At 45.7% G+C, this 26,068-nt stretch overlaps 2 protein-coding genes across 2 annotated transcripts in view; one reads left to right on the forward strand and one right to left on the reverse strand.

The window, feature by feature from the left end:
• The window catches only part of SLIT1 (slit guidance ligand 1), a 124,480-nt gene extending 118,706 nt beyond the window's left edge, over positions 1–5,774 (forward strand). The window contains exons 34-37 of the mRNA XM_035133598.2: positions 176–330; positions 744–1,032; positions 1,738–1,949; positions 2,660–5,774. Coding sequence (XP_034989489.2) covers positions 176–330; positions 744–1,032; positions 1,738–1,949; positions 2,660–2,898 — 895 coding nt within the window. The 3' untranslated portion in view covers positions 2,899–5,774. The remainder of the gene's footprint in view (positions 1–175; positions 331–743; positions 1,033–1,737; positions 1,950–2,659) is intronic.
• Positions 5,775–5,844: 70 nt separating this feature from the next.
• Positions 5,845–24,366, reverse strand: LOC118093840 (uncharacterized). The gene is made up of 2 exons (XM_035133595.2): positions 24,287–24,366; positions 5,845–19,128 (listed from the first exon to the last, which is right to left on the reverse strand). Exon 2 carries the CDS (start codon positions 19,074–19,076, stop codon positions 14,457–14,459), a length of 4,620 nt encoding a protein of 1,539 aa, XP_034989486.2. The 5' UTR covers positions 19,077–19,128; positions 24,287–24,366; the 3' UTR covers positions 5,845–14,456.
• Positions 24,367–26,068: the final 1,702 nt, after the last annotated feature.

The raw sequence follows: 26,068 nt of genomic DNA on the forward strand, positions 1-26,068 counted from the left end.
GCAAAAGGAAGGGTTTGGGGGTCTGGATCGTGGGGAGTTAGTGCTGAAGTGACAGGGAATACAAGGCAAAGTGGATCCATGCTGGATGGATGCAGATGGTTGTGGATGCCAGATATCAGGCCAAAGGTTGGGTGCCACCAGCCTTTCCCATCCCACACCTCCCTTCTCTCCCTAGTGCAGAGACCATCAATGACGGGCAGTTCCACACTGTAGAGCTGGTGACCTTTGAGCGGATGGTAAACCTCTCTATCGATGGAGGAGACCCCATGACCATGGACGGCTTTGGCAAGGCCCACACGCTGAACTCTGAGGCTCCACTCTATGTTGGGGGTAGGACTGTGACTTGGGTCCAATCCAGTTGGGGAGAAGGGGGTGAGAGAGGCTGGTATCTCTCTCACCTACATGCTTGCACCTGGTGGGCACTAACTGAACGGAGAACTCCTTCACTCTTCTTAGCTCACGTCAATTGGATAGTAATGATGCAAGAGGAACGTTTCCGTTCTCCTCTCCAGGGTGGGGTGTCTGAGCTCATACTGCAGGGCACTAAGAGCCAAGTGCCAAACTGCTGTGGCAGTGGGGAGAGGGGAGAGAAATGGAAGAAGGTGGCTCTTTCCACAGCATTCGAGAATAAGGGGTCCACAGCTCTTTTCCTTCCACCAGAACCATCTCTCTTTCCCCCAGGACCTTGCTCTTCCCTCCTCTTCCTGCCCCTTACCTTGCTGTTCTGGCTCTCCCCTCCACAGGGATGCCCGTGGATGTGAACTCTGCCGCCTTCCGCCTCTGGCAGATCCTGAATGGCTCCAGCTTCCATGGCTGCATCCGCAACCTCTACATCAACAACGAGCTGCAGGACTTCACTAAGACGCAGATGAAGCCGGGGGTGGTGCCTGGCTGTGAGCCTTGCCGCAAGCTCTACTGCCTGCATGGCATTTGCCAACCCAACACCCCTCATGGCCCCATTTGCCACTGTGAACCAGGCTGGGTTGGACCCCATTGCGACCAGCCCATTAGCAACCCCTGCCAGGGTCACAAGTGAGTACACAGCAGTAGAATCCCCCTCAGCCCTTTTCTTGTGGGTTTCTCCCACTGCAGTGCTGTGGGCAAGATGGAGAAAGTGGGGGGGGGGGAGGGATTGCAGCTCAGTGGTGGAGCATGTGCTTTTCACGCAGAAGGGGCCAAGTTCATTCCCTAGCATTTCCAGTTTGAAAGGATCAGGAACGACAATTTTGGGCTAGATGCACCCATAGTCTGACCTGGTATAAGGCAGCTCCCTGTGTTCCTAAGTGTGACTGGAACTGCATCCGTATCCTGTGGGCTCTGATATGGTGAACCTCTCCTGTTTGCTCATCTCTGATGAGGTGGGGCAGTCGGGGCATTTATGACTGTAGCAACAAAAGCAGAAATTAGTTGCCTCTAAAGCCCAGCACAGGGGCATAGGTTTGGTAACCGTTCAAGAACAACAGCACATACCAAATACCACTTCCTCCTTCACCTTTAAAGCAGCCTCAATAAAGTTGTACTTGTGTGTTTGGAGGATAAGGGAAGTTGGGGAGTCAGTGAGAATGCTCCTCCTCTCTCACTTCTTTGTACTCCTAAGACGATGTTGGAGAAGCCAAGGTGCACAGAGAATCTTGCAGGTCCTTCCTCTGTTAAATGCTGCTTCTAGAAGATGGGGTGGCCTTACTGCAACCTTTTGAATTCACCTATATTTAGCTTTTGGTTTCACTCATTCTACAGATGCGTCCATGGAATCTGCATGCCCCTTGATGCCCTCTCCTATAGTTGCCAGTGTCAGGATGGCTACAAGGGAGCCTTGTGCAACCAGCAAGGGGAACTCCACAACCCATGCAAGAGCTTGCAGTGTGTTCATGGTCAGTGCCAGATCTCAGACACAGGCGAGGCCTTCTGTGAATGCAACGGGGGATTCGATGGCGACCTCTGTGACCAAGGTCAGGCACATCTCCCTTTCTTCCCTACATTCACATGTGCTCCATAGCTCAGGACCCCGAGGGCCCTCCCCTGATAAGACGCTTGGGCCTGTACCTAAGCTGCCAATATTGTGTTAAGCCAGGTATGCCCATTGTGGGCAGAAGAAACCCCACAATGTACCCCAGGGTGCATAGAACCCCTAAGTACCCCAGGGTGTACTTAGATGCTATTTTTTGCCCAGCCTCCTCCCCTAGTAAGTTTTCTAGCAACTGTAGACCTCCATCCCTTCTGCTGCACCAGCTATAATGGGAATTTGAAATTCTGTGGTCCCACAGAACAGCCAGTGTTGTACATCCCAGTACAATACCATTGCACTCTTCTTCCAGACACTATGGCCACAACTTTGGTAAGGGAGCATGAGCAACAGAGCCACAGATTCTTGATCCACCCCCCCCCCCAATGCTGCCTCTCTGTCCTCTTCTTCCACTGACAAAAAGCAAGACCATTTTGGCAGGACCCCCAGCCAACCAGATAAGGGACAGATAAGATTTTTTTCTACCTGTCGCTAACCATTCAAAAGGCAAGATAATTCATCATAGTATGCTTATACATACTAGAATGCCCAGTTTTTTTAGTTGACCTTCACCAGAACCCCAAGCATAATGTATAAGGAAGGCTATCGCAGAGGAGCCTCCTAGCCTGACTTCCTTCTTTCTAATGTTTTCCCTAGAGTCGGAGTGTCGGGGTGAGGCCGTGCGAGACTTCCACCAGGTCCAGCGAGGCTATGCCATTTGCCAGACAACCCGGCCTGTCTCCTGGGTAGAGTGCCGGGGATCGTGCCCAGGGCCAGGATGCTGTGCAGGACTGCGCCTCAAGCGCAGGAAATACACCTTTGAGTGCAGCGATGGCTCTTCCTTTGTGGAGGAGGTGGAAAAACCCAGCAAATGTGGCTGTTCCCAGTGCATGTAGCCTCCAGCAAGGGACAGGCCAGAGCCAGAGACAAGTGGGCCAGGCCTGCCCTGACAGAGGCCTTGGGAACACCCTTGCCATCTCCTCTTGCCCCTGTGGCTGCTTGGAAGAGAGGTGGGGCAGGGCTCTCAAGTTTGGCAACGGAGCATCTCCTTTGGCATGGTGACAATGGCTCTTCTGGATGGACCAGACAAAGGTGTAGATAGAAGACTTTTGCTGGGAAATCCAGCCCAACAGATGTATTTATATCCAGCACAGACTCTATCTCTGGGGCCACTACTTGTGCACAATATGGATTCTTAGCAAGGCTGGCCATGCCTGTTTGTTTTGCCCAGTGTGGTGCCCTGAGAGGCCATGTCCACAGCTCATGCCTAGACACGGGATCCTGCCATTTCATATCTTGTCATTTTACCTGGTGTTAAACCCTGCTCTCCTGCACCACATCTGTCTTTTTTTCCCTTTTCCTTTTGGCAGTTTTGCTTTTTCTCTTGCTGAATACCCACCTGTTCCTATTCCTACTGGCTGCTCATTGCAACCTCATCTTCTGTTTATAGGACTAAATTGCAAGTAATGCAGAGGCAGCACCCAGGGCAAAGGCAGGAGGATTGTTTGCTGCAGAATTAGCAAAGATAAAATCCCTTAGGTGAATGGGAAGTGTTTGTATGAACAGTTGCCTCCTATACCGGATGGTTGCAAGGTAAATGGTATTTAAAAACAGCTTAACCTTGGAGCTGCAGTCTGGTCCTCTCATCTAATAGCAAAAAGGAGCCACACTTGCTCCAGGTTGAATGACCCACCAGCATTAACAGGACTTACCACCACTTCCCTAATTTTGAAATCTTGCACTCACTTAGCTGGGAGTAAAGCACCATTGAACGCAATGAGACTTAACTGCCAAGTAAACATGTGTAGGAGCTTGTTGCATGAAGGCTGGAGAAACCTTGGCTAGTGGTCTTCCTGTTGTAGCTCTGCTGGATGGGATGGGGAGACTCATGTCCCCAGTTATAAAGCCAGCCATCTCCATGATTTGAGTGCAGCAACAGGGACAGCTGTAGTTTTCTCTGGTTCTGCCTATATCACTGCCTTTCTACACCACAAAATCTGTCTTCTGCCCAAATGCCATCTGGTTTTCTGTATTGAAAAGTCTGGATAGTTTGAGAGTGGTGCCTGTTCTGCAACCCAACCGCTGTGAACTTGAGAATAATCATTTTCATACCCATCATGCTCACTTTCACCTGCCTTTTAGAACGGGAGGGGGGGAATGAATTGCATGTGTCTCTTGCACTCAGTTTACTGTAGCATTACTCTTCATACCGCAGGCCCACCCACAAAGTACCATTGCCCTCTTGAAATGGGTTGTGGAGTTGGGTATACCAGCCACCACCTGCAATAAAAGCTGAAGCACAGGCTTCCAAAGCAGGTGCTATACATTGGCCCATCCAGGGCTCAGGTGGGGTTAGGCCTGGGCCACAGCATCAGAAGAAATAAGGTGGCTCTTTAAGATCTAGGCAGTTAAAAAATGAACTAAGCTGACAGTACCTTCTCTTGCTATGTTTCCAAATCCGTGTTTGATATAGGTTTTTTTAATGCTAGACCCCGGACAATAGCGCTGCAAATTGGTCAAAGACACTTTTGATCTAACTTACTCTTGCAGAGAAAAAGTAGTTTGCACTTATCACCACTAGCTACTGACCAATAATTAGAAGTAAAACCATTAGAGTTGCGGGTGGGGTGGGGTGGGGGAGAAACACCAAGCCAGATTCCTTCAGATTCTGCACATGAAAAGTTAATATCTCTGATCTATATGCACTATGTTAATTAAGCAAATCTGAAGATTATTTGCATGGTTTGCTCTGCTTCTCTTGGTTGGGAGGAGAAAAGAAATAGCACACAGAAGTCGCCATGTCCCAACCACTGGAAATGCTACTTACCCAGCCTGGGCTTTTGAGACTTCCATTAGACAGAGGTTTTGAAGTGTAGAGGAGACACTTGAAGGCTTGAAACAACTTGGTTCGAAAAAATTGAGATGAGATTCCCAGGATGCAGAATTTTCACCCAGTAGTCATGCCAGAATCCAGTTGCTGAGAAACAATGTGCTCTCCTGTACAAGCCTGGAGGCCTTGGATGTACATGTGTTCTTGTTTCCAGGGCAACCTCAGCCAGATGCTTGTTCCTTGAAACTTATGGATCATGTTTCCTATTGGGGGGGGGGGTTTCCCTCCTAAAAGGTAGAGCTACTTGCCTGGAAGCATCTGGTAAATGTAATCTCAAGGTTGCAGGTTTCTAGGAGGTACATTGGATATGGGAGAAATAAAAGGGTGGCATACTAGGTGCTCTCAGGATACCCCCTAGTATAAAACAATTGGTTATTAGAAGCACAGGTTTTCAACTATACACTATATTATGGGTAAAACCAGCAGCAAGGAGGCTATCCTTTGCTCCTGCAGAGAATCAAATGGATGGCTAGTTGCAGGGGCTTCTACAGGGGCTCCCACCTTGTATCTCTGTGTGTGTGCTATTCATGCAGAACCTGCTAACACTTCCATTGCTGCAGGTTAAGAGACAGAAACTACATGACAGCAGGGCATAAGTTGCCTTGCTAGTACTAAAAGCCTTGACTGGTGACTTTTGCAGAAAGGTACAACATGAAACTCTGTTAACATAACAGGATCTGCAGGGCCATTTAAATCTGCAGCCATTCGTTCATATTCTGGTTTTGCCATCTTAATTATTTTTCATTTCTATTTATTATAGAAACCTCAAGAATGTTAAATGTATTTTTCTTCACACTGAGAATGTGCAGCTTTTAAACTTCCATTTGTAAGGTTCCTAAACAAGTTCAATTACACAAAATAAACTAATTAGGGTTTTTGGAATTTCTTATGACTTCACATTTCCAATTATAGCCATTACACGGAAAGTATCTTACGTCTGATTTTTTAAAAACTGTGCCTGCCACTGCAGTCCATGCTTTGGTAATAAAGTAGATTATATTGGGTATTGTTTGGTAGCCATATGCTGCAGAGGGCAATGCTTGATGTTCATTGTTTGGAGACACCCTTCACAAGTATGTATATGTCCTGATAACCTCCAAAAGCAGCAATTGAGTTGGCTCATCAACGTGTCTTGTCTTTGCACATCAAACTATATCACACCACACCAATACTGATATAAAAGAAATGTTTAATAAGCGGCAATAAAGTAAGACTCCTTAGGGCACGCATAAACACATAAACAATGCATAAAGAGGAAGAAGAAACATGGAAAGAGGCAGAGGTCTAAGCCTCACCTGCAGCCCCACAGTCTGTAACAAGAATGCGTTCTCTTCCACTGGTGAGTTAATAAAGCACACACAAAAATCATGGAGCTGTCACAAAAGTAATGGCAGAGATTCAATACAATTTCCATGGTAGAGTAGCCCTAAATGTTGTAGGTGTGTCAAACGGGTAGGAAGCCACTGAACAGAACCTTTATTTTTATATACATTTTCAAATATTACTCAGGTGAGGTATATAAATATTACCTAATGACACATTTTACCAACAATTCACAGCAGACACACTCTTCTTCTAAAGTCACAGCATTTCCCAGGGCCCTGAAGGGAATGAGGCTCCAACTTAAGCCTTCAAATGCCCAACTCATGATCACACACTGGGTTTGGGTGATGTGCACAGTACCAGACCTGAGGGGTGGGGAGTAGAGAGAATAGACCCCCCCAACACACACATTTGGTTCATCATATGGGGAAGATAGGAGTCTCTTAGACACAGCAAGTAAAAATACCTGTGCAACACGGAGTGAAGAATGAACTGACTATAAATCAACACAGGAAGTGCAGAACACACCTGCAGTCTTGTTGAGTGCTGTGCAACACACTGATAGAGGTTCATTCAACTGGGCAGGAGGTTATCCTAAACTAAGAATGCCCTTGTGGAAAGGTTGCAAGTCTACCCTCCCCCCCACCTCGTTTAGCAACTTCATCTGAGAATTGAGGGCTTTTACAATGGATATAGGCAGGGCTGAAGCTTTTCAGATGGCAGAAGGAGGGTGCAAGCAAAGCGACAAGTTTTCTGGAGCTACATTAGGAAGCTGCATTGCCATGTTTTCCATAGAAAGAAGAGAGGGGTGATGGGTGGGAATTCTGAATGGCCAAGACAAACAACAAGAAACAAACCCTTAGGACCTTCCACACTAGCCTAACTTTAAAAAGTATGAGATAATCACAAAATAGACATTCAAAATAAGACTAATACAACACAGGGAGCAGCAGAGAGAGGGAGCAGAGAGGATAAATACTTAATGGTCCAAAGTAATAAAATAAAATAAATTCAGAGAGCGAGAGAGTGTGTGTAAAAAAATGGGGCCCTGGACTCTTCACAGCAGCTGGAAACATGGGAAGTGATGAACGATTGGCTTAATCTAAAAGGGGGGGGGATGAGCACAGGAAACATCAAACACAGAACACAAGAGGTGCTGGCTAGATTACAATAATCAACTATAAAAGATGCTTAGAGGGCACCATCACTTCCTCCATGTGTGCCACTGGCATTCCTCCCTTCCTATCCCCAGCAAGAGCTCCCCTTAATTCAGTATCCCTGAGTCCACCTGCCCAGGTGAATAAGCATGCAGAGATGTTGAAGCAAAATATGTCTCTTTCTCTATGTGGCAAGGCCAGTGAAGAAGGGCAGTCTTCAATGAGATGTGCACACACATTTACACAAATATCCCCATAAGGACTTAAACATTAATTTGTCACTGAAAACATTATTACTAAAAATTCTTATTGCTCACATGTACTGTCCCCGAAGATGCACGTGACAAAACGGGCTGCCCAGAACTGTACTTTGACTCGCTTCCACAGAAAATGAGATTTTAGACAACCCATGTAATGCTTTTACTCAGTTTAGGCCCAGTTCTAAGTAATGTCACTTCAGATTGCAGGTGAGAGCTCACATGATTGAACACTCTTTCATATGAAAACATTCTCCCACATGCAAAAGCTAGCATATTGGGGAGGATAGGCTAAAACAATTCGCCCCGATAGCTTGCTTTCTATGTGAAAGGGCTTTTAAAAATGGAGTATTCAATTATGTAAGTGTCATTCATTTGTCTATTCTGGGTATAGCCCAAATGCAACTTCAGTGGGAACTAAGTCCTTGATTTTGCAGCATTAACTCCAGACCAGATGCCAGTCCTTCTCCTCCCCCCATGTCCAATTATTTTTGCAGTAGGAACCCCCCACCCACCCCAAAAAAAACATACTACATTGCAAACCAACAGCACACCCGAGACTTATTAGCACAAAGTACAGGAAATAAATATTTTAAAACTATTTACAGTATTCTTCTAGTTTTTGTGACCACCCAGGAAGAAAAGGCAGCAATTACCCTGCACCTAGGAAAGCATTACAACCGCTAGCTGGATGCTATGTTAACACAGCACCTACTAAATATATATTTATATATAAACACACATATACATATATGTATATATTCACATTGCATTTTAAAGTCACAAACAAAAAGCAGATCCTTAAAAAAACCTTTGATAAGCATTACAGTGTAAAAAGACCCACTTAGCTAAAAGGTCACACACGGGTAACAAAACCCATTCAGACTCCACTCACTTTCACTATTTCTGTGAGAAACAATTCTTAGGGCGACACTTCAAGAGGGAAGGGTTTTAAAGAAGAGGCCAGAGTCTCCTCTACCTGCAAACCAGAGCTCCTGAGTTCATCTTAGAATAGATAGGGAATTTTCCAGTGACCTAGCCAAATTGGGGTGGGGTGTTGGAAATACAAAAGAAACTAACTGGCAACAGGAGAGCAAGAAGGCGGCTTAGGGAAGAACATGCAAGTGTCTTTTCATTGAGATTATCTGTGCCAAAAGATGCCGCCTGGAGATTATCTCCGTGCAGGAAAATAGCATGCATGAAGTGGCCTGAGGCAGTTTAACCCCTCGAAACAAGCTATGATTACATATGGGACCTTTCAGGAACACGGGGACCTCCCCAGGCAACTCCATTCTATGAAATTTGAGAGCTAGGCAGAGCTAGATCAGGTGTGCTTGTAGCAGGGAAGGGAGCGATGGCAGATGAAGTCCAAGCAAGGACAGAGGTGGGATGTGTGAAAGACTAGGGAGGCACTGGTTTGTAGGCCATTGCATAGCATCATCAAATATCTCTTATCTGCATATTTGTTTCTATTTGGTGGGCATGTGGGAACTGAGTGAAGAGAGTTATATTTATAGCAACATTTTCAGAGGCACTCACAGATTTAATGAAGTCCCTTTTCAATTTGTGGAGGAATTCAACGTAGCACTAAGGAGATTATTCTGTCAACACAAGCATTTCAGCTTTCCAGAAGGAACAATTGCCCTTCTCCCTCCTCTGCTTGCTGTTGATTACCCTGACACACAGCCCAGAGCCAATTTGGGAGGCAGGGAGGAGAGGGGCTAAAATCCCTCTTGCACTCACAGAAGACCTTGTGCTGGCTCCTGCTAGTGGGACTCAATAGTTGAACCCGGCCCAATACTTTGCATTTCCCTTTGGCACAAGTTAATTCCCCGTTGCTTTGCTGTGCTTACTGGTGATGAGGAAGAGCATACTGACACTGATTTCTGCAACAAAAAGAGAGGTAAGGTACTAGCTACCACCTTTAAAGAGGACTGTCGTATCAAAGCCTCTGCCAAACTAGCGTCATCTAGATGTTTTTGGCTAAGACAGATAGGAGTTGCAGTCCAAAAAATTTGGTGGGCAGCAGGCTGGTAAAGGCTGCCTTATCACATGAGGCTACAAATGGAACAAGGAAATGACTCTGGAGAGAAACAGCTTCTGGTTTAGAAGGTGAATAGGAATAACTGGCCAGGATGTCACAGCTCATAATAATAATAGATTATTAGTGATAAGCCTCAGTAACAGTTTTGTGCAGCTTAAATATTCCCCAGACATAGAATGGGAAAAGGGAGATATCATCATTATCCTGACTACCGCAAAGCAAAACCCTATGCATAGTGACAGTAATTATGTCGGGAGGAAAGAGCCATAAATAGCATTCCTGCAGGAGTCACCCAGAAGCTATGACAGAAGAAATCTCCAGAGCAAAAGTTGCTACAAAAGGTTCTCTAAGCATTGTGTGCCCTGCACCATCAAGCCTTCATCATGTGCACAGAAGTTGGGGCTTTCCCTTAAATACAAGATAACAGCCTTCATTGAAAATTACTGGAAGTAGTAATACTCTCAACCACAGGGAAAGAAAAGCACTGCACACTTGACCAAAAAGAAGGCTGTTGGGAGAAAATGGAAGCACAACTAATGGAAGATCTTTTTGTGAATAACATCTAGTTTGTCTCAACAGGCAGGGAGGGCAAAGGGCCAGATTTAAATAGATGAGCTATAAAGAGATGAGCAACAGGGCAGGTTATGGGGAATTGTCCACCATACCATCAGGGGGGAAGGATGTCCCTTTTCAAACATGGTGTGTGCTAAAGGAGAGGCTAGGATTCATGATGGCCCATTGCATCTGATGGAAAGAAAACAGTACAGAGGCTGGTTTTATCCAATAAGCAAAGCCATCCACTCTCTTCTAGGAATGCCCAAGGAGCATGGAAAGAAGAATGCACAAACCACCCCAGTTTGACTATACTTGTGAACAGGGGTTTTGCGACAGTACTCACTGGTATCATCACCTCTTTTTTTTGCTGCCCATGGCAGCTATCTTGTGCTGACACCTACCACACTTTTATCAAGACATGATAATTCATTTTTTACCCCCACAAAAAGCACTGCCTTTAGACCATTTTGGCAATGGGGCCCAAGATGCTTAAGCAGTAGAACCTGCCAAGCACGTAGAGAGGAGCAGAAACACAGCCATGGTTAGAGGAACTGAAAAGCCTTTCTCGTCACTGTACTGAGTAGTTGTCACTATTACAGTCACAACCCCAAGCTTCTTCCCTTACTCTCGCAATTCTTTTGCTAGAGAGCAGCACCAGGTCAGACCAAGTGGCTGAAGATGTTTACGGTATAACATCACCAGGCCATAGCAACTGTACTACTGCAGATAACCATTGATTCTGGAAAAAACACCTATTTTCGCTGCAGAAACCAACAGCGCAAGACTGCATTTAACAGATGACACACCCCCCTTGCAAAAACAAAACAAAAAAGAAATGCTGAAGAAGTGGACGGATGGGAAACAGTGTGCAGGAATTAAGCCCCTTACGTTGCAAAGAGAAGAGCCCAACCCAACAAGGCTGGTTTCCAAAGTTATTTCTACTGGAAGAATTAAGAGTCAAGTTCTCACTATCACAAAAGTAAGTGGGTTGCAGGGCATCAAAAGGAGAAGAAATGGCCTCTTTGCAACTTATTTAGCAGACAGCATATCAACCCGGCATGTCGGTGACATAGTGTCACTTGCATGACATCAGGACTGATGCACAGAGCACAGTCTGAAGAATGCCTCCCAACCAGAAGGTAGCTTTGCTTCAATATAAATCATACTAAGCTATCACCATCAGAATTTTTTTTCTTTAAAAAACCACAAGCTAAATTGCTTTAAACTACTTGGCTCACTTCTCTCTCCTCGCCCCCCCCAAGCTTACACTAGTCCAGGTAGGTCCAACAGGTAGATCGTGATCTACCAGTAGATCACTGGACGTCTGTGGTAGGTCACTGGTAGATCACTGGCTCCCCCCCAAAGAAGCTCAACAACTTTGGCTCCCCTAAAAAAGTAGGCTTCCCCCTGCCCTAAAAAATCTCAACAACTTTGACCTGATCCCCAAAAAAGGGGGTAGATCACTGCCAGTTTTTAACTCTGTAAGTAGATCGCAGTCTCTTGGGAGTTGGCCACCCCTGCCTAGTCAATTGTCTACATGGCAAAGGCTTGTCTTGCCAGAAACCACTGGTGCTAGAACCTGGGACAAATCAACCACTGGACCAAACTCTCTCCGGACCTCACCAAAACATTGCAAGTCATGGTCACTGTATTCCAACCTCTCATAGGCAACCTTGCAAAAAAGGTGGAAGGGGGGGGGCAGCTGTGAATCTCTCGAACGCTACACAGGGCTTACAAAGGGATTCTCTGAAGTTACAGACCACACAAGAAATGGGAAAGCAGATAGGTGTAGAAATATTTTATTAGCAGTGTCGGGATCAGAATCAGTAGCCAAAATTAGCACAAGGTGCTCAGCCCCCCAGCACTGTGTTGGGAAGCAGCCCTGGGTTGAGGGAACAGGAAGATTTTACACCTTTCGGGATGGAGGCATTTGAAGTTGGAGAAAAGTAGAGGTGAAAAATCTGACATGCTCACCCTTTCCTCTCACTCACACTTACATGCTCACGCACCACACTTCCTTAAATACCTTTTAATACTCCTGGTGGAATGTCTAGCACATTTTATATGTGCAGTTCAAATAGCAATCAGACAAATACGTATCAATCTTTACAGAGAATGCTAGGCCTGACTTAATGCTTACAACTATTCATTTTATACAGCATGATTTACATCAAAAGACAGAAGTTAAAAATCAATGATTTAAAAGTATTCATACAAAAAGAGTCCACCCTGATGTGTCTTATAGCTTTAGTGCACCCTCTCAAGACACAGACTTGGGTACGCAGGTGAGCAGGAGGGCTTTGCAGTTCCAGGTGCTGCCTCCCAATCTCTTTGATCAATGGAACAAATTATACAGCTAGTTATCCATGTTCTGCCTGCAGTAATGAGCTTTGGTATAGGAGTGCCAATGCTACCGCACCCTCCCTCCTTTAAAAAATGAAATAAAACCAATTTCCTTGCACCTAAGCCTTGTTCTTGCTCCCTAAGGAGTTTGCCTTTCCTTTTATTCTACAAATCCCTCACCAACTGGAAAGACTGGTTCCAGCCAGTTAATATAATAATGTGTAAAGATGTGTTTGAGTACGTCGATCTCAGATGGTATCCATGGAAAGCTATTCTGAAAGGTCAAGCCATTCGAAGGCCTTCGCAGGAAGCTCCTGGGTACCACGCACAGCAAGCGAGAGGAAGTTTGCACAAGTTTCTAAGCAAATACCTCTGCCTTTGTTGTGATTTAAAGGAAAACTATGGAAATAAATAAAAGGCTGCTTTTCTCTCCAAGCCCAGAGTAGCAGCAACCACTGTCTATCTCCCAGCAGATGGGTAGCACAAAGTACAAGGGGCAGGGAGTTTCCTCTGAGAAAAAGGCTGCTTCCAAATGCTGTCAGATCCAAAACAAATGTTTGCATTGAGAAGGGGACTGTTTGCCTTTCTAATAGGTGTTCGTAGAAATACCTTGTCTGAAGACAGATACTTCTTGACCTTTACATAATGCATTGATTAAACTTGCAGGGTGAGGCCTTGCAAGGGAGAGAGGAGCTTGCTTACTCTTAAGCTGGAAAAGCTTGCAAAAGCACCAGCTATTTCTAGCTGCTAAATGTTTGCAGCCAGCATCGCCTCATTCTTATTTTAATAACAATAATTTTAAAAATCTTTTTGACTTATGGCAAACAGGGAAAGATGGAAAAGGAACTTGCAGCAACTGCATAGAAATCATGTACGTTTACAGCAGAGAAGAACCTCTGACTACGGGCACTTTCCAACATTAATTTTACAGACCCACAAGATGCATGCAAGCTTCACTTTCGAATGGTTTTTTGTCCATCTATTTCGCTCCTAAGATGTGCTTTCAAGTACCCATATTTCAGGGGTGTTCAGGCCTCACAGTAAAATGGACAGGAATACAACCATTCAGAAATGCATCCAGGCCCAAAGGCGCCCACCTGTAAACAACCACGTCAGAAGTGGCAGGCAGTGTGCATGTACTTAATAGGGAAGGGCTCTCTATCCAAACAAGCGGTCCAGTTCCTTTCTTGGCTAAGTACAAAGTTGGCCGAGCATGGCTGCCAATCACTGACGCTTCGGAATCAGCATCTTTTTGACATGAGAGCAAGGCTTTGTTACAGCCAAGCCCCAGTTACAAAAGATAGTCCAACTGTTCATACTTTAACAACAACACACACCATTCTGACTGACTGACAGGAATAAAGGATGCAAATGCTTTGGGTTTTGGCTTTATAATGCCCTGCTTGGTTTAAACAGTGCCAGGATGCTACAATGCACAAAAGGAAGAAAATGCTCCTGTGTGAACCCCGGCAGACGGGCTGCCAAGGTCTATGGGATGTGCATGAAAGCTGGTTCTCTTTCCATTACAGTTCAAGTGCTTGTGCATTAACTATAAACTGCCAGCCTTTAAATCACACAGATTAATTTATTCAGTTCCTAAAAGGATAAATAAGGCACTGTACTTCGAACTGAAACTGCCAAACTCCTAGTTCCACTCCAGGAGCTTTCAGAAGCAGCAACTTTCCTTCTCAAGGGCAGAGAATAATAGCTTCCCCTTCTGGCTGCAACACAGCTAGGGGGCTCCTCATCATCCGAGAGTGGGGGGGGGTTGGCCTTCGGCTAAACACTTGCGTCCCTCCCCCCCCAATGTTCAGAAGTGGATCTGTTTAATGCATTAGGAAGTATTTCTATGACCCACCTCCTACCCACCCCCAACCCCAGCCGGTTACTTTGCATCCAGACACCTGCGTTTGCTGGGTGAAGAGTCTTTGCTTGCCCTCAGCTTCCTCTTGCCCTGGGCTCTGCTGCTCTCCTGAATTCGCTTCATTGACCTAGTCAAGGCTTTGCCACTGCTTGCCTTTTGGGCAGCCACTTTGGGAGGTCGGCTGCTGGAGTCTTGCACCACTTTCTGCTTGGGAGGCTTAGCAAGCCCTGCTTGCCTGGAAGGCAAGCTTGCCTTTTGACCGGCCTTGGCTTTCCCCTTCTGGATGGGGGGCTTCCTTTTCCCAGGCCGCAAGTCATTCAGCTTCTTTGCCTTCTCGTTCCCAGACACAGGCTTATGACTCTTGTCGGCAGCCGCCTGCTTCCTCGTAGCAGGAGGCCCTGCAGGCTTCAGTTTACTGGCTTTCTTAAGAGGAAGCCTTTCTTTGCTTGAGGTGCTCAACAGCCTCTGTGACCTGCTGCTCTCGGCCGGCGACTTCTTCCTGGTTTGCTGAAGGTGGCCTTTAGATGAGGTGTCCTCCTGTAACTTGCCTTTTGTCTTTCGCCCCTTCCCTCCTCTTTCCACCAGGCTTGTCTTAGTCGCAAGTGGGGGGGCTTGGACCTGCTGGGCCAGTTTCGGAGACACCAGGGGTTTAATGCACAGGCTCTTGCCACTCGGCTTGCTTTCAGCAGAGGGGTGCTTGGCCACGCTGTCAGTCTTGTCCTGCTTGGCCACCTTGCGTATGGCGTTGAGTTTGCCTCGCAAGTTGGAGTACTTCCTCAGGATGCGAGAGCTGGTTTGCACAGGCGTGCTCGGAGGCTGGGCGCTCTTGGTTTCGGCTTTGTGCTCCACGCTTACTTCAGAGGGAGGCGTCTGCTTCGAACTGGCAGCCTGCTCCGGCTCTTTCTCCTCAGAGCCCTCTCGAAGCTTAGCCCACAGCCTCTGAATCTTGATGGTGTTTTTTGCCGGAGTCATAGCAGCAAACTTCTTCAAGTGTTTCTTCAGACGCTCAGCTTGAAGGGAGCTAGGGTAGCTGCCGGAATAGCAGCCCTTCTGGAGTGGAAGCTTGATGAGGGGGATGTCCCCCGGGAGACGTGTGTTCATCTTCTTCACAATGACCAGAGACTTGGTTTCAGTGGTCTCCATAAACCACTTGCAGATGCTGGACATGTCAAATCCCTTCATGAACAGCATCTGAACCGGGGAGAGCTTCTGGACCTCCGTGGGCCCTTTGAATTTGCGGGTCCTCTTCTTGCTTTTCCAGATCTCTTTCAGTTTGTCGGATTTATTCTTGACCTTTGGAGCTGGCTGAGCCTCTTTCTCCAGCTGAATCCAACCTTTCTGGACCTTCATGTACTGAGTGTTAAAGTTAGTGATGAGTTCTTGGTTCTCTTCCTCAGCACACCATTCCACAAAACTGGGCTTGTTGTCAGAAAGCACTTCCATGCTGCTGAAGCCAACGGTGTCTGTGACATTAGAGCCTGCTTGTATAGTCAGAGCATTAGAATCTCCTTGTACGGTTTCTTTTCCAGAAGTGTTTTTGGAAGCAGTGGCCACAGGGGTCGGGGCAGGGGTGTGCCTCAGGTTGTAGAACTGGAGAGCTGGCTTCTTAGATTTTACAGACCTCTCTGGTAGTTCAAGATTGCTTTCACTCCTGCTAACAGAACTGGGCCCATGCTGGGTGTGCAACTCCTCTGTAACCTCCATCATACTGTCAGAGTTCTCTGGAGTGCCTGATGTCAAATCTGACTGCTTTTCACCCTTATCAGAGGTCTCTGCTGGGACGTGACCACTTCTCCTATCAAAATCACCCTCTAAGCAAATTTCAAGCATTGCCCCTGCCTTGTCCTTGTTTCCTTCCTCATCCTGGTCTTCCTCTACTACTGTCTTTTTCGCTAACAGTGTCTGAGAGGCCTGTCCCATTGTGATGTCATTTCTGTCACCTGACTGCTGCTCAGAAGAATTCCCAATGTTGTTTAGCAGCATTTCATGAAACCCGTCATTTGGAAAACACAGCGATGCTGCACCATCAAGATGCACCTCCCTCTTGAAACGCTTAGCACCAGGGCTTTTAGAAAACTTGATCTGAAGTTGAGGAAGCTGTAGAGACGTGGAAGAAGTGGATTGCCTATGACTATCCTCTGCAGGTGACAGGGATTGCTGGCTTCGAAGACAGCGATCGGATACAATCTGAGGTTTTTTCTCCCACTTTCGTTTTTTGTCTGGGCTTGTTTTGGAAGAAGCTTCCTCCTTGTTGTCCACTTCTGATGTTTGGGGCACTGCTGGAGCTTCGCTACCAAGTTCCTTTCCATCATCCACAGTGCTTGTTTCACTTGTATCTTTTACTGTTCCCTCTCCCCAACCTTCATCATTATCTGCAACAGGCAACACAGTCTCACTTTCCCCAGAGTGGATTCCACCTGAGTCCAGAATCCCTTCAATGATATTTTGAGTATTAATACTTTCATGTGCATCTGCACCCTGCAAGCTGTCAGGGAGCTCTGCAGCATCCAAATCAGAAAGTGGCTGTGAGAGTTCCATATCTAACTTGCCAGGTCCCACCACTGGAGATTCTATAGGAGGAGCCCCTGAAGGAGCCTCTAGGTCAATATGGGCAGGAGGCTCAGACACCACAATGCCAGGAGACACTGCCCTTGAACTGGCAACAGGCTCCTCTGGACACATATGCTCTGGGATAGGAGGGAGTTCTGCAGGGAAGGCTATGGAAGGCTCCAGACGGACAAGGGCAGGAGGTTCTGCCAGGTCTATAGGGGAAAGAAGTGGGGGTTCCACATCGGAAGGGAGTTCTACAAATGGTGGCAAGTGTTCAACAGGGGCAGGCTCCTCCAGTGGAGGCATCAAGTCCATTCCAGGGGAAAGGTCTTCAGGGGGCTGAAGGGCCATGCTATCAGGAGGCACCTGGTCTGGAAGAATGGAAGGCTCAGGGATAGCCTCAGTCTCTGAGAACATGACACTTTCCTCACCATTAGCAACCTCTGAGGCAGACAGCACCACAGAACCTCCTGCGTTGCCACTGTCTTCATTGGGTCTACTGCTCTTACAAGAGTCTGTGCCATTGCCAGCCTTCTGCACAGTGTCCACGTCCATTTCGTCCTGTGGCTCCCCTTTACTCAGTTGGCAGGGAGAGACAAGAGTGGTCTGCAGTGAAGAATTGGACAGGCTGCCTTTCTCTACACGCAAAGCAGGGCCAGGTGGCGGGGAGAGAGCAACTGTGGATGCTTCAGCAGAACTGTCATCTCTTTCCTTCACAAAACTTACCTCAGGAGTGGCCTTCTCAGCCGGACACATCTCACCTCTCTCCTGAGTACTGTTGTTGGAGGCATCTCCTTGAGGGACAACCACAGCAGGTCTTTTGTCACCATCGCCACTCATGGCTTGGGCTGCTGCTAAGCAGCTATCACTCGGAAGAGAAGCTCCCTGGCTAGGGCTTGTCAGCACCTCAGGCCTTGGTGCCAGAGTGTTCCCACTCTCCTGAACATGGGAAGTCTTGGCCAAGGTGCGAACTGTGGGAATCTCACAGCACTCACCGTTGTAGTAGTATCCACGTGTGCTCTTCCTTGCCGTCTTCCTAGAGGAGACCACCCTCTTGCTCTCAAAGTGGCACTCTGTAATTGGCTGGCTGATATAAACAACATCACATTGGTTGTCATAGTCATTAATTCTCAACCCTGAAGGCCTTTTGCTCTTACGTGTGCTTTTGGTGGAGGATGAGTTACACCTGGTCCTGGAGTGTCCATTGGTGGTTTTGTGGTGAGCCACTGGCACAGAGCTATTGGATAGCCAGCTGTCCTTGGCATTCTCCACATGAGTCTTGTCAACAGGTTGCATGTTATAGCTCCCCTTGCTTTTCCCTGAAGCCTGGAGGTGGTTCTCTGCCTTCAGTCTTGCTTCTTGGTCATTCATTTCAGTATCCGGGTGCAAAGAGGCTTTGGAGGAGCTGCACTGCAAGGCATTCTCTTTGTCTGCTCTCCTAGGGGAGTTGGTGGTGAAGCCTGGGTCTCGTGTTTCCTCTGGGAAAGCTTTAAAAGTGTTCTTCTGGGAGCCCACCAGACCGTCTTCACTCATGTGTATGTTTGTTGCTTTCACAGCATTGTAGCCTCCCAGCAAAGCTCTATTTTGCACCTGGTCTTTGTCATCCTCACCTTTCCTACCCCCCATCTCTTGGTCACTACCAAGGGCTTGGCCTTCGGGACTTTTAGTAGAGTGATGGGAATTGGAGGCAGTGAGGTATCCTTGAGAGGGACTGTCCCTGGGACTTGCAGAACTTGTTCTAACGCTAGGAAGCTCAGAGAAGTCCCTTCGGACAACTGGGCTGCAGTTTTCCCTTCTATCTGTAGATTTCAGATCCACAGCCTGCTTCAGGGCATGGCAAAGTATGCGCAGAGAGCCATGAGACCCTGATTGCTCTGTGTCCAGGGAAGAAGGGAGCTTTGATTCAGAGCAAGAAGTTCCAAGCTCCTGGTTCTCAGTGCGATACTGGCTGCAGGCAGAGCTACAAGTGGACACATCCATGTTTTCTGCTCCAGGTAACTGCTGCCCCTCACAGCCTGTCTGTACGTCAGTGCATATGTCGTTTAGGACACGGACGAAGTGCTTCTGGTGGTACGTGCACAGTCTGACCATAAATTTTTCCAATGGAGATTTCGGCTGGCCAAGACAATCTGCAGCGTCCTCACTAGAGAGAGGGAGAGAGAAAGAATCAGTAAAGTTGGGGAACAAATCACTTTACACTGCAAATCTTCACAACTCTCTCTCCTTTCTGCTCCCCTACATTGCATGCTCTACAAAGATGGCAGCTCCAATTGTCTACCTAAAATGGGCAGGCAACTAAAGCAAAAGCTCAAGATTATGTTTGTCATTTCTCCCTTGCCTCCTCACGGCTCACCTATAGCCTCAGTATATTAAACACTGAAAAGTTATTGGGACAAACCTTGCTTTATTCCTTCACATTTGTCCCTTAGAAAGATTGGTTGTAGGGGAAACCAATGTGAAAAAGCTGGAAAACAACTACAGTCATACCTTGGTTTTTGAACGCCGTGTGAGTCGAAAGTTTTTGGCTCCCAAATGTCGCAAACCCAGAAGTGACTGTTCCGGTTTGCAAACTATTTTTGGAACCCGAATGTCCGATGGGGCTTCCATGGCTTCTGATTGGCTGCAGGAGCTTCCTGCAGCCAATCAGAAGCCGCACTTTGGTTTTCGAATGTTTTGGAAGTCGAACGAACTTCCGGAACAGATTCTGTTTGACTTCCAATGTACGACTGTACCAGATTCCCCATTTCCCTGCAGACATTTCCCCATTTCAGGCAATGAACAGACTGCCATCAATGCTCTGGGAATATGGCCGAAGGGAAGGCCAAATATGTAAGTGATAAAATAAATATTATCTTCCCAAATTCAGTGCAAGTCCTCAACAGCTTCACAGGAGCAGGAGTTTAGGAAGAGACAGACACCCAACAATGCATATTCTTTATAACAGCTATATATGCAAGATCCTTAACATACTTAGACTGAATAGCCAACCTATGGACAATAGCATTTGCCCTCTCCGCATCAGCCACCACAATTCCATAAACATGAAGAGCTGAAAGAGCTGTCTTGAATAATAATTAACTCAACAGGTGTGGAAGGAGGCAGCAGCCCTGAGCACAGCAAGGGGCTGGGGGATGACAGCTGGAGTGTTTGAGAACAGCAAAGCTCCACTAAACAGCCCTATCAATCTTTTCCCTCCTGCCCCCAAAGTAGGTAGCCAGGTTCTGATTTATATATAATTTATATAATCCAGCGGCTAGGCTCCTGGTAGAGAAGATACATCATCTTAGAGAGTGAGCAGTATTATTTCTTGACAGCTACTGAATAAAACGATCAACCTTTCTCTCTTTGGGAAGTGCATGAAAAATTATTCACTCTCACTCATTATTGAACTCAGGAGCTGCACTACTGGAGCGGTTCATATGTTAATGCCAAGCTAGGTGACAAGGCCTTGTGCTCATGTTTTCCTCCCCTTTGTGCCCCACTTCAGTTAGTTACTTCATCTTTAGGACAAATCACAGTTTGCCATCACATCTAATCTGGCAAACTATGGTTCACACCTACCCTCCAAGCAGGAATACAAACAAGTTTTGAACCATAGTGTGCAATCTTGTTTTGGAGAGCAAGCACAGAAACCATAGTTTGTGCTCTGATGAAATGGCATCTGAACAAAGGACTATCGTGTGTGCTAAAGAGAAGGAAACTAACTGAACCTGAGTATGGGAGGGAATAGGGTGTGTGTGAACACAAAGCTTGTTCAAATACAGTCAAACCCCGTTTGTCGAATGTAATCCGTTCCGGAAGTCCGTTTGGCTTCCTAAATATTCGACAACCGAGGCGCGGCTTCCAATTGGTTGCAGGAGCTTCCTGCACTCAAGCGGAAGCCGCGTCAGATGTTTGGCTTCTGAAAAACGTTCGAAAACCAGTGCATTTACTTCTGGGTTTTCGGTGTTCGGGAGCCAAAACATTCCAAAACGGAAGTGTTCAGGATCCGAGGTTTGACAGTAGCACCAAACCATATCTGAACGTAGCCACTATTAGAAGCTGACTACTGATTCCAAAGAAAAAGCATTCACATTAATTTCTTATCAGGATTGCTCAGGCCTATCTCTCACAAATGAGGGAATACCCCTGTTTCTCAGCTGTACCATTGCAGATTTCTCTTAGGGGCTCAACAAGATTGAATGCTCTTCCACTTAAAAAAAATGCATACAGAAAACTAGATGGCAAGGAGAAGGATCTTTGCCTTTCTCTCTAACATGTTTGTTTTCTATGTGTATTTCTTTTGAATGGAGGAGCATTCAATCACTTTAAATCTCTAACCATTTACTGAAGTGGTACAGTCCAAACACAGGTTTGCCGCATGAGACAACCAGAGCTCAGATTGCCTGAAGTAGAACCTTATTCTCTAATTGTTAGGTACATAAACCTCATATCTGACTGTTTTGCAAGCCCACATAATCCATGGAAACTTCCTTTGCAGCTCATTCATAAACAGTGTTTGCCAATCTCTGAATCAGAATGGTATGAAGTATCTTAAGTAAATATATAATTGTTCAGTCCAATACATATTCAAATGCATGTATAGGACATCATCCTAGAAAACAGGTTTTTTCAATCTAGTTTACTAATTATACTGAGATGTCAAATCAACATTCAATTATGATGTCAATCAAGCAGTTCTACAGAAACTGAAGAAAGGATCAATGGAAAAAGTGACCGAACTAATGATGTAAACCAAGCTTTCCATTCGGTTATTTGAACTATCCTTGAGAAAGTCAGGCAAACTTAACAGCTATTCTCAGTAAGCTAAAATGATAGAACCTCAGCCTAACTGAAACCCTGTCACAGTCCAAAGTAGAGGTAACCAACATGGTACCTGTTGTTGAACTATAACTCCCAGCAACTTCAGCCAGCACAAGCAGTTGTCAGGACAACAGCCATATTTAAGTACTTAAACTGGGCTATAAAGATCCTGGATAGAGTATGGCTTCTCAACAGCATTCTCCTGGGTTCTGCTCAATCACTGTGGGGCTTTCTTTTGATTGTTAAATTAACTAGAAGAATACTGGGAATTTAAAGGACCAACACACCAGCATATTTAACTGAGGGTCACACTGATTTTAATGAAAATTGCTTCCAAGTAAGTATGCTTAGGAATGCAGTCTCAAGGGGCCAAATAAAAGGTGAACTGTGCTTATTAAGGTCACTTCTTAGACCTGTTTATTGAGCATTCATCCTAATTTGTTTCAAGGAGGTTAGACAAACATCATTCCGATTTGTTTGAAGGGAGTTTACACAATATTACATCAAGCAATTGTTGCACCCCGCGCCGCCCCACCCCACCCCAATTTTCACAGTACTTTCCTCATCACAAAAGGTCAAGTTCTGGGGAAAACACATTTGATGTACAAGAGCATCAAATCAACCACATTTGTGCTCCTTGATCTGGCAGTATGTGACTGAACCCCAACTGAAAATAGCAACGGTTTAGCAGCTAGGGTTGCCAGGCTCAATAGAGGACAGGACTTCTGTGCCTTTAATTGCCCTCCTCTCTTTTGAGTCTGGAAACCTTAAAGAGAAACCAGCAGACCAGACCCTTTGCTTGGAAATTAAACAAAGGGTCTGCTGGTTTCTCTTTAACGTTTCCAGACTCAAAAGAGAGCAGGGCAATTAAAGGCACAGAAGTCCTGTCCTCTATTGAGTCTGGCAACCTTATTAGCAGCACCTCAAGATCATTTAATAGTTTTTAAAATGAACAAGGGATGTACTCATGACATTTCACTGAGTCTGGTCCAAACACTGCAGTCAAAAGGTTTCTTAGCAAGAATTAGGATACAGGTAGGGTTCACAACCTGCAGAACCTTCTCATCTCTTGGGCAGAGCCACAGTCATTAAACAGGATTCAGCTGTGGCTTTTCCTGTTTCTCCTCCTGGGCCTCTTACCCACCCTCCACCCCCAGATGCTGTGTGTCAAAACAAGAGTTTCTCTGGCTGCAGCAGGTGGGGGAAATGTGAGTGTGGAAACTGAAGCTGCATCATCCTTCAGAGCTGCAGCAATATTAAATCATCAAAAGGATTCTCATGGCTGTTGCCTGGCGAGCCTTGATGCATGTAGGGATGTCGAGTCTGGATCTTGATCAGCTAAGCTCACACACTGCAGAAGAACTCCCATTCAAAATGGTGGTTGTTGCATATGCTTGTTTGCAGATAAAGTAACTCTTTGCAGGATCCACTTTTCCAAAACTCTTGAGAGCCTCCAGCTTTCACAGATTTTCCTGCACATTTTTTAAAATACTAACTTTTAAAAATCCCAATATAAACACATCTTTCATTGGAAATTGAGGGTGGTTTATTTTTGCTATCCTTTTTTTATTACTTTACCTAGTTGATATGACACATCTTAGCCCCTATAAAGCCCCACCCCCCCCCATTCATCAAGGAGCTCCGTTCCACTTCTGTTGTGCACATGATTTTAAGAGCCTAGAGGTCACCCGCAACAGATTTCACCTCTCTGCCTCCTGACTTTGGGGCTCTTATAGCACCTGCCACAGCTTTCCCCAGGGCAGCCATCATTGCTTCTTATTCCAGTTTGTCACTAAGTACGAGAGAGAGAAATCAAGGGGCAGTAGCTGTCATTTGTTCAAACACAACTGTTGCCATGCAACAGTCACAGTGCCACAATTAATGCTTTTCAGATTTTGCTCTGCAGTGCAGCTATTTGCATAGCTGGATGCTGAAACATGTCTATTTGCACAGAGCTGTCACTGGCTGGTGTTCTGTTCTCAATTAGTATGTGTGCACAAATCCCCACATGCGCATATACAGTCTGTTTTTTTGTTGTTTTTTTGTGAAGGATGCACACAGGCTGCTAAAGAACATTTTAAAATTTCTGAGCAATGCTGGTGATTTTTGGGTGGGGGCAAGAGATTAGCTACAATAGCAAGCAACAGTAATCTTCAATTTGTAGGGATTGGGGGGGGGGGTTAACCTGAGAAATTTAGTTCTCGAAGTTCAGGCCATTCAGTTTGGCCCCTATTTGTATATCCACCAAAATCTTCTACTTAACACATGAACACACACCCTTTCCCCCACTTCCTTAATATGACCAAAATGGATGCATCTTCCCCAGCTACGGAACAGACAGTTTGCAACCCATCTAACTGAGCTGCTGTATATCCAAATAAGAGGGGTGCGTGTGTTCCAATTAACCACCCACTGCCTCCCAAGTTTCCTTTCCATCTCCATTTAGCCCCCTGGTAAATCAGTTTGACAGAGGATAAGTTTACAGGCATGTTTTGTACCTCAGAGGCACAAGAAGAAGCAGCAGAACAAAAGTTCAAGGCTAAGTGTTTCTGTTCCTTTCAGATCACTCTAAGCACCACGATTATAGCGCTCTGTAAAAAAAAACAACACAAGACATAGCTATAAACTTATAAAACCCAGCCCTGGGTTTTTTTAGACATAAAGAGGGAGACAGTTCTCTCCCTCTCCCTTATGCTTTTCAGCAGCCAACTCACAAAACAGATTATCAGCAGCAGAAGTCCCAGCACCAGCAGGAGCAGAACTTCCTCTCCCCTTCAGACTAAGGGGGCAACAGAAACCAAAGGAACATGAAACAGTCAGAGCTTGTCACAAGATGGACATGGTTTTCAGCCTGAGCTGCAGAGGCTTTAAAAAGGTCAATGAAGAAGTGACACATCGCCTCTGTGCAGAAACACGCCTTATAAACAGTGGTCCAGACCTCCTCATAGCAACCCAAAAAACACAGGTGGTGAGTTAGAAAAACTGCAACCCACACCTGGATGGGCTGAGGAAGGGGGGAAAAAACACTAGTTTAACCCTTAAATGCATTTTCAGAACACCAATAATGTCTTTTATTCCTGAATGAATCTCTCGCTGATGATTCTGAAAAAAAGGGGGGAGACCCACTTCAAACTGAATAAAATTTCCCATCATTGTGGTTTTTTTCATGCAGGAAATGCAACAAACAAACAAAACTAAGGCCAGTTTGTGTTGCCTATGTTGTTTCAGGCTGGCTAGTTTATGAATCAGAACAACAAAAGCATTGGCTATAATCTGGAACAAGCCTCGTGCTTCCCCCCCCCCCCCCCGACATTTGTCACCCAAATGCAGGGTGGTTGGCAGAAATTAGTCTGCTCTGAACACACAGGGAAAGCTGAGCCAGAAAAAAATAGTTTATGAATCAAGGGGTCTGTGAAGAGGAGGGGGGATTTTGTACACAATTCTCAAAAAGCCAAATACATAGCCAATCAAACCTACAAGTGCCTTGCTTTTCTTTGTTTTTGGTGATGTCTTTTGGATTCATAAACTCTATATGGGAGAAAGGAGAATCAAGTAGTTTTTTGTACCAATTCACAAATTTACTTAAAAAGTCCAGAAAAACAGCAAGGCAGAATTTTAGCTCTTCAGAGTATGGAATTTTGGAGGTACTATACATTTTTTTTAAAAAGCAACCTTCTTCACTATCTGAATCCAATCAAGTTAGGTAAGGAAGCCTCTGCAACCTATATCAAGGGTACCTGATCTGTGCATTTTATTTCTTTCCAGAGCGTTCTGCTCTCCTTCCCACCCACCCACTTTCCCCCATACAACATTTTAATCACCAGCTGTGACGCATCTAACAACCTTCTTGTGGCTAATTGAAAAACGTTATCATTCAGTCCATCCCTTTTAAACCAGGGGAGATTTATCATGCTGAAACATTAACCCACGTACTGCTTTCATTTCAAGGGCTTTTCACAATGGTCCTTGCTAATTTTTCTGATTATCAAGGACGTTGGGGAGCTTTTCTTCCTCCCCCCCCCCCACCCATTCTGGGTGAATGCATGGTGTTCCTGCTGCTGCTAGTACAAACACCACTCACTCATTTAACAGCTGGGCATCGTGGCAGCCACCACGGCCACCTTTATAAAATAAAAACACAAATAAGAGCTTGCAAACTTATGAATTGATGAATTGCTTTAAATATGAAACCCAAACCCAGAAAAAAAAATCTTCTAATCTAACAATTCCAGGGCTCTGAGAACAATCTCTGTAGCTAGGAATAAAAGCCACAAGCTATG

This window comes from Zootoca vivipara, chromosome 5 (genome assembly GCF_963506605.1).
Source record: "Zootoca vivipara chromosome 5, rZooViv1.1, whole genome shotgun sequence".
Lineage (NCBI taxonomy): Eukaryota > Metazoa > Chordata > Lepidosauria > Squamata > Lacertidae > Zootoca > Zootoca vivipara.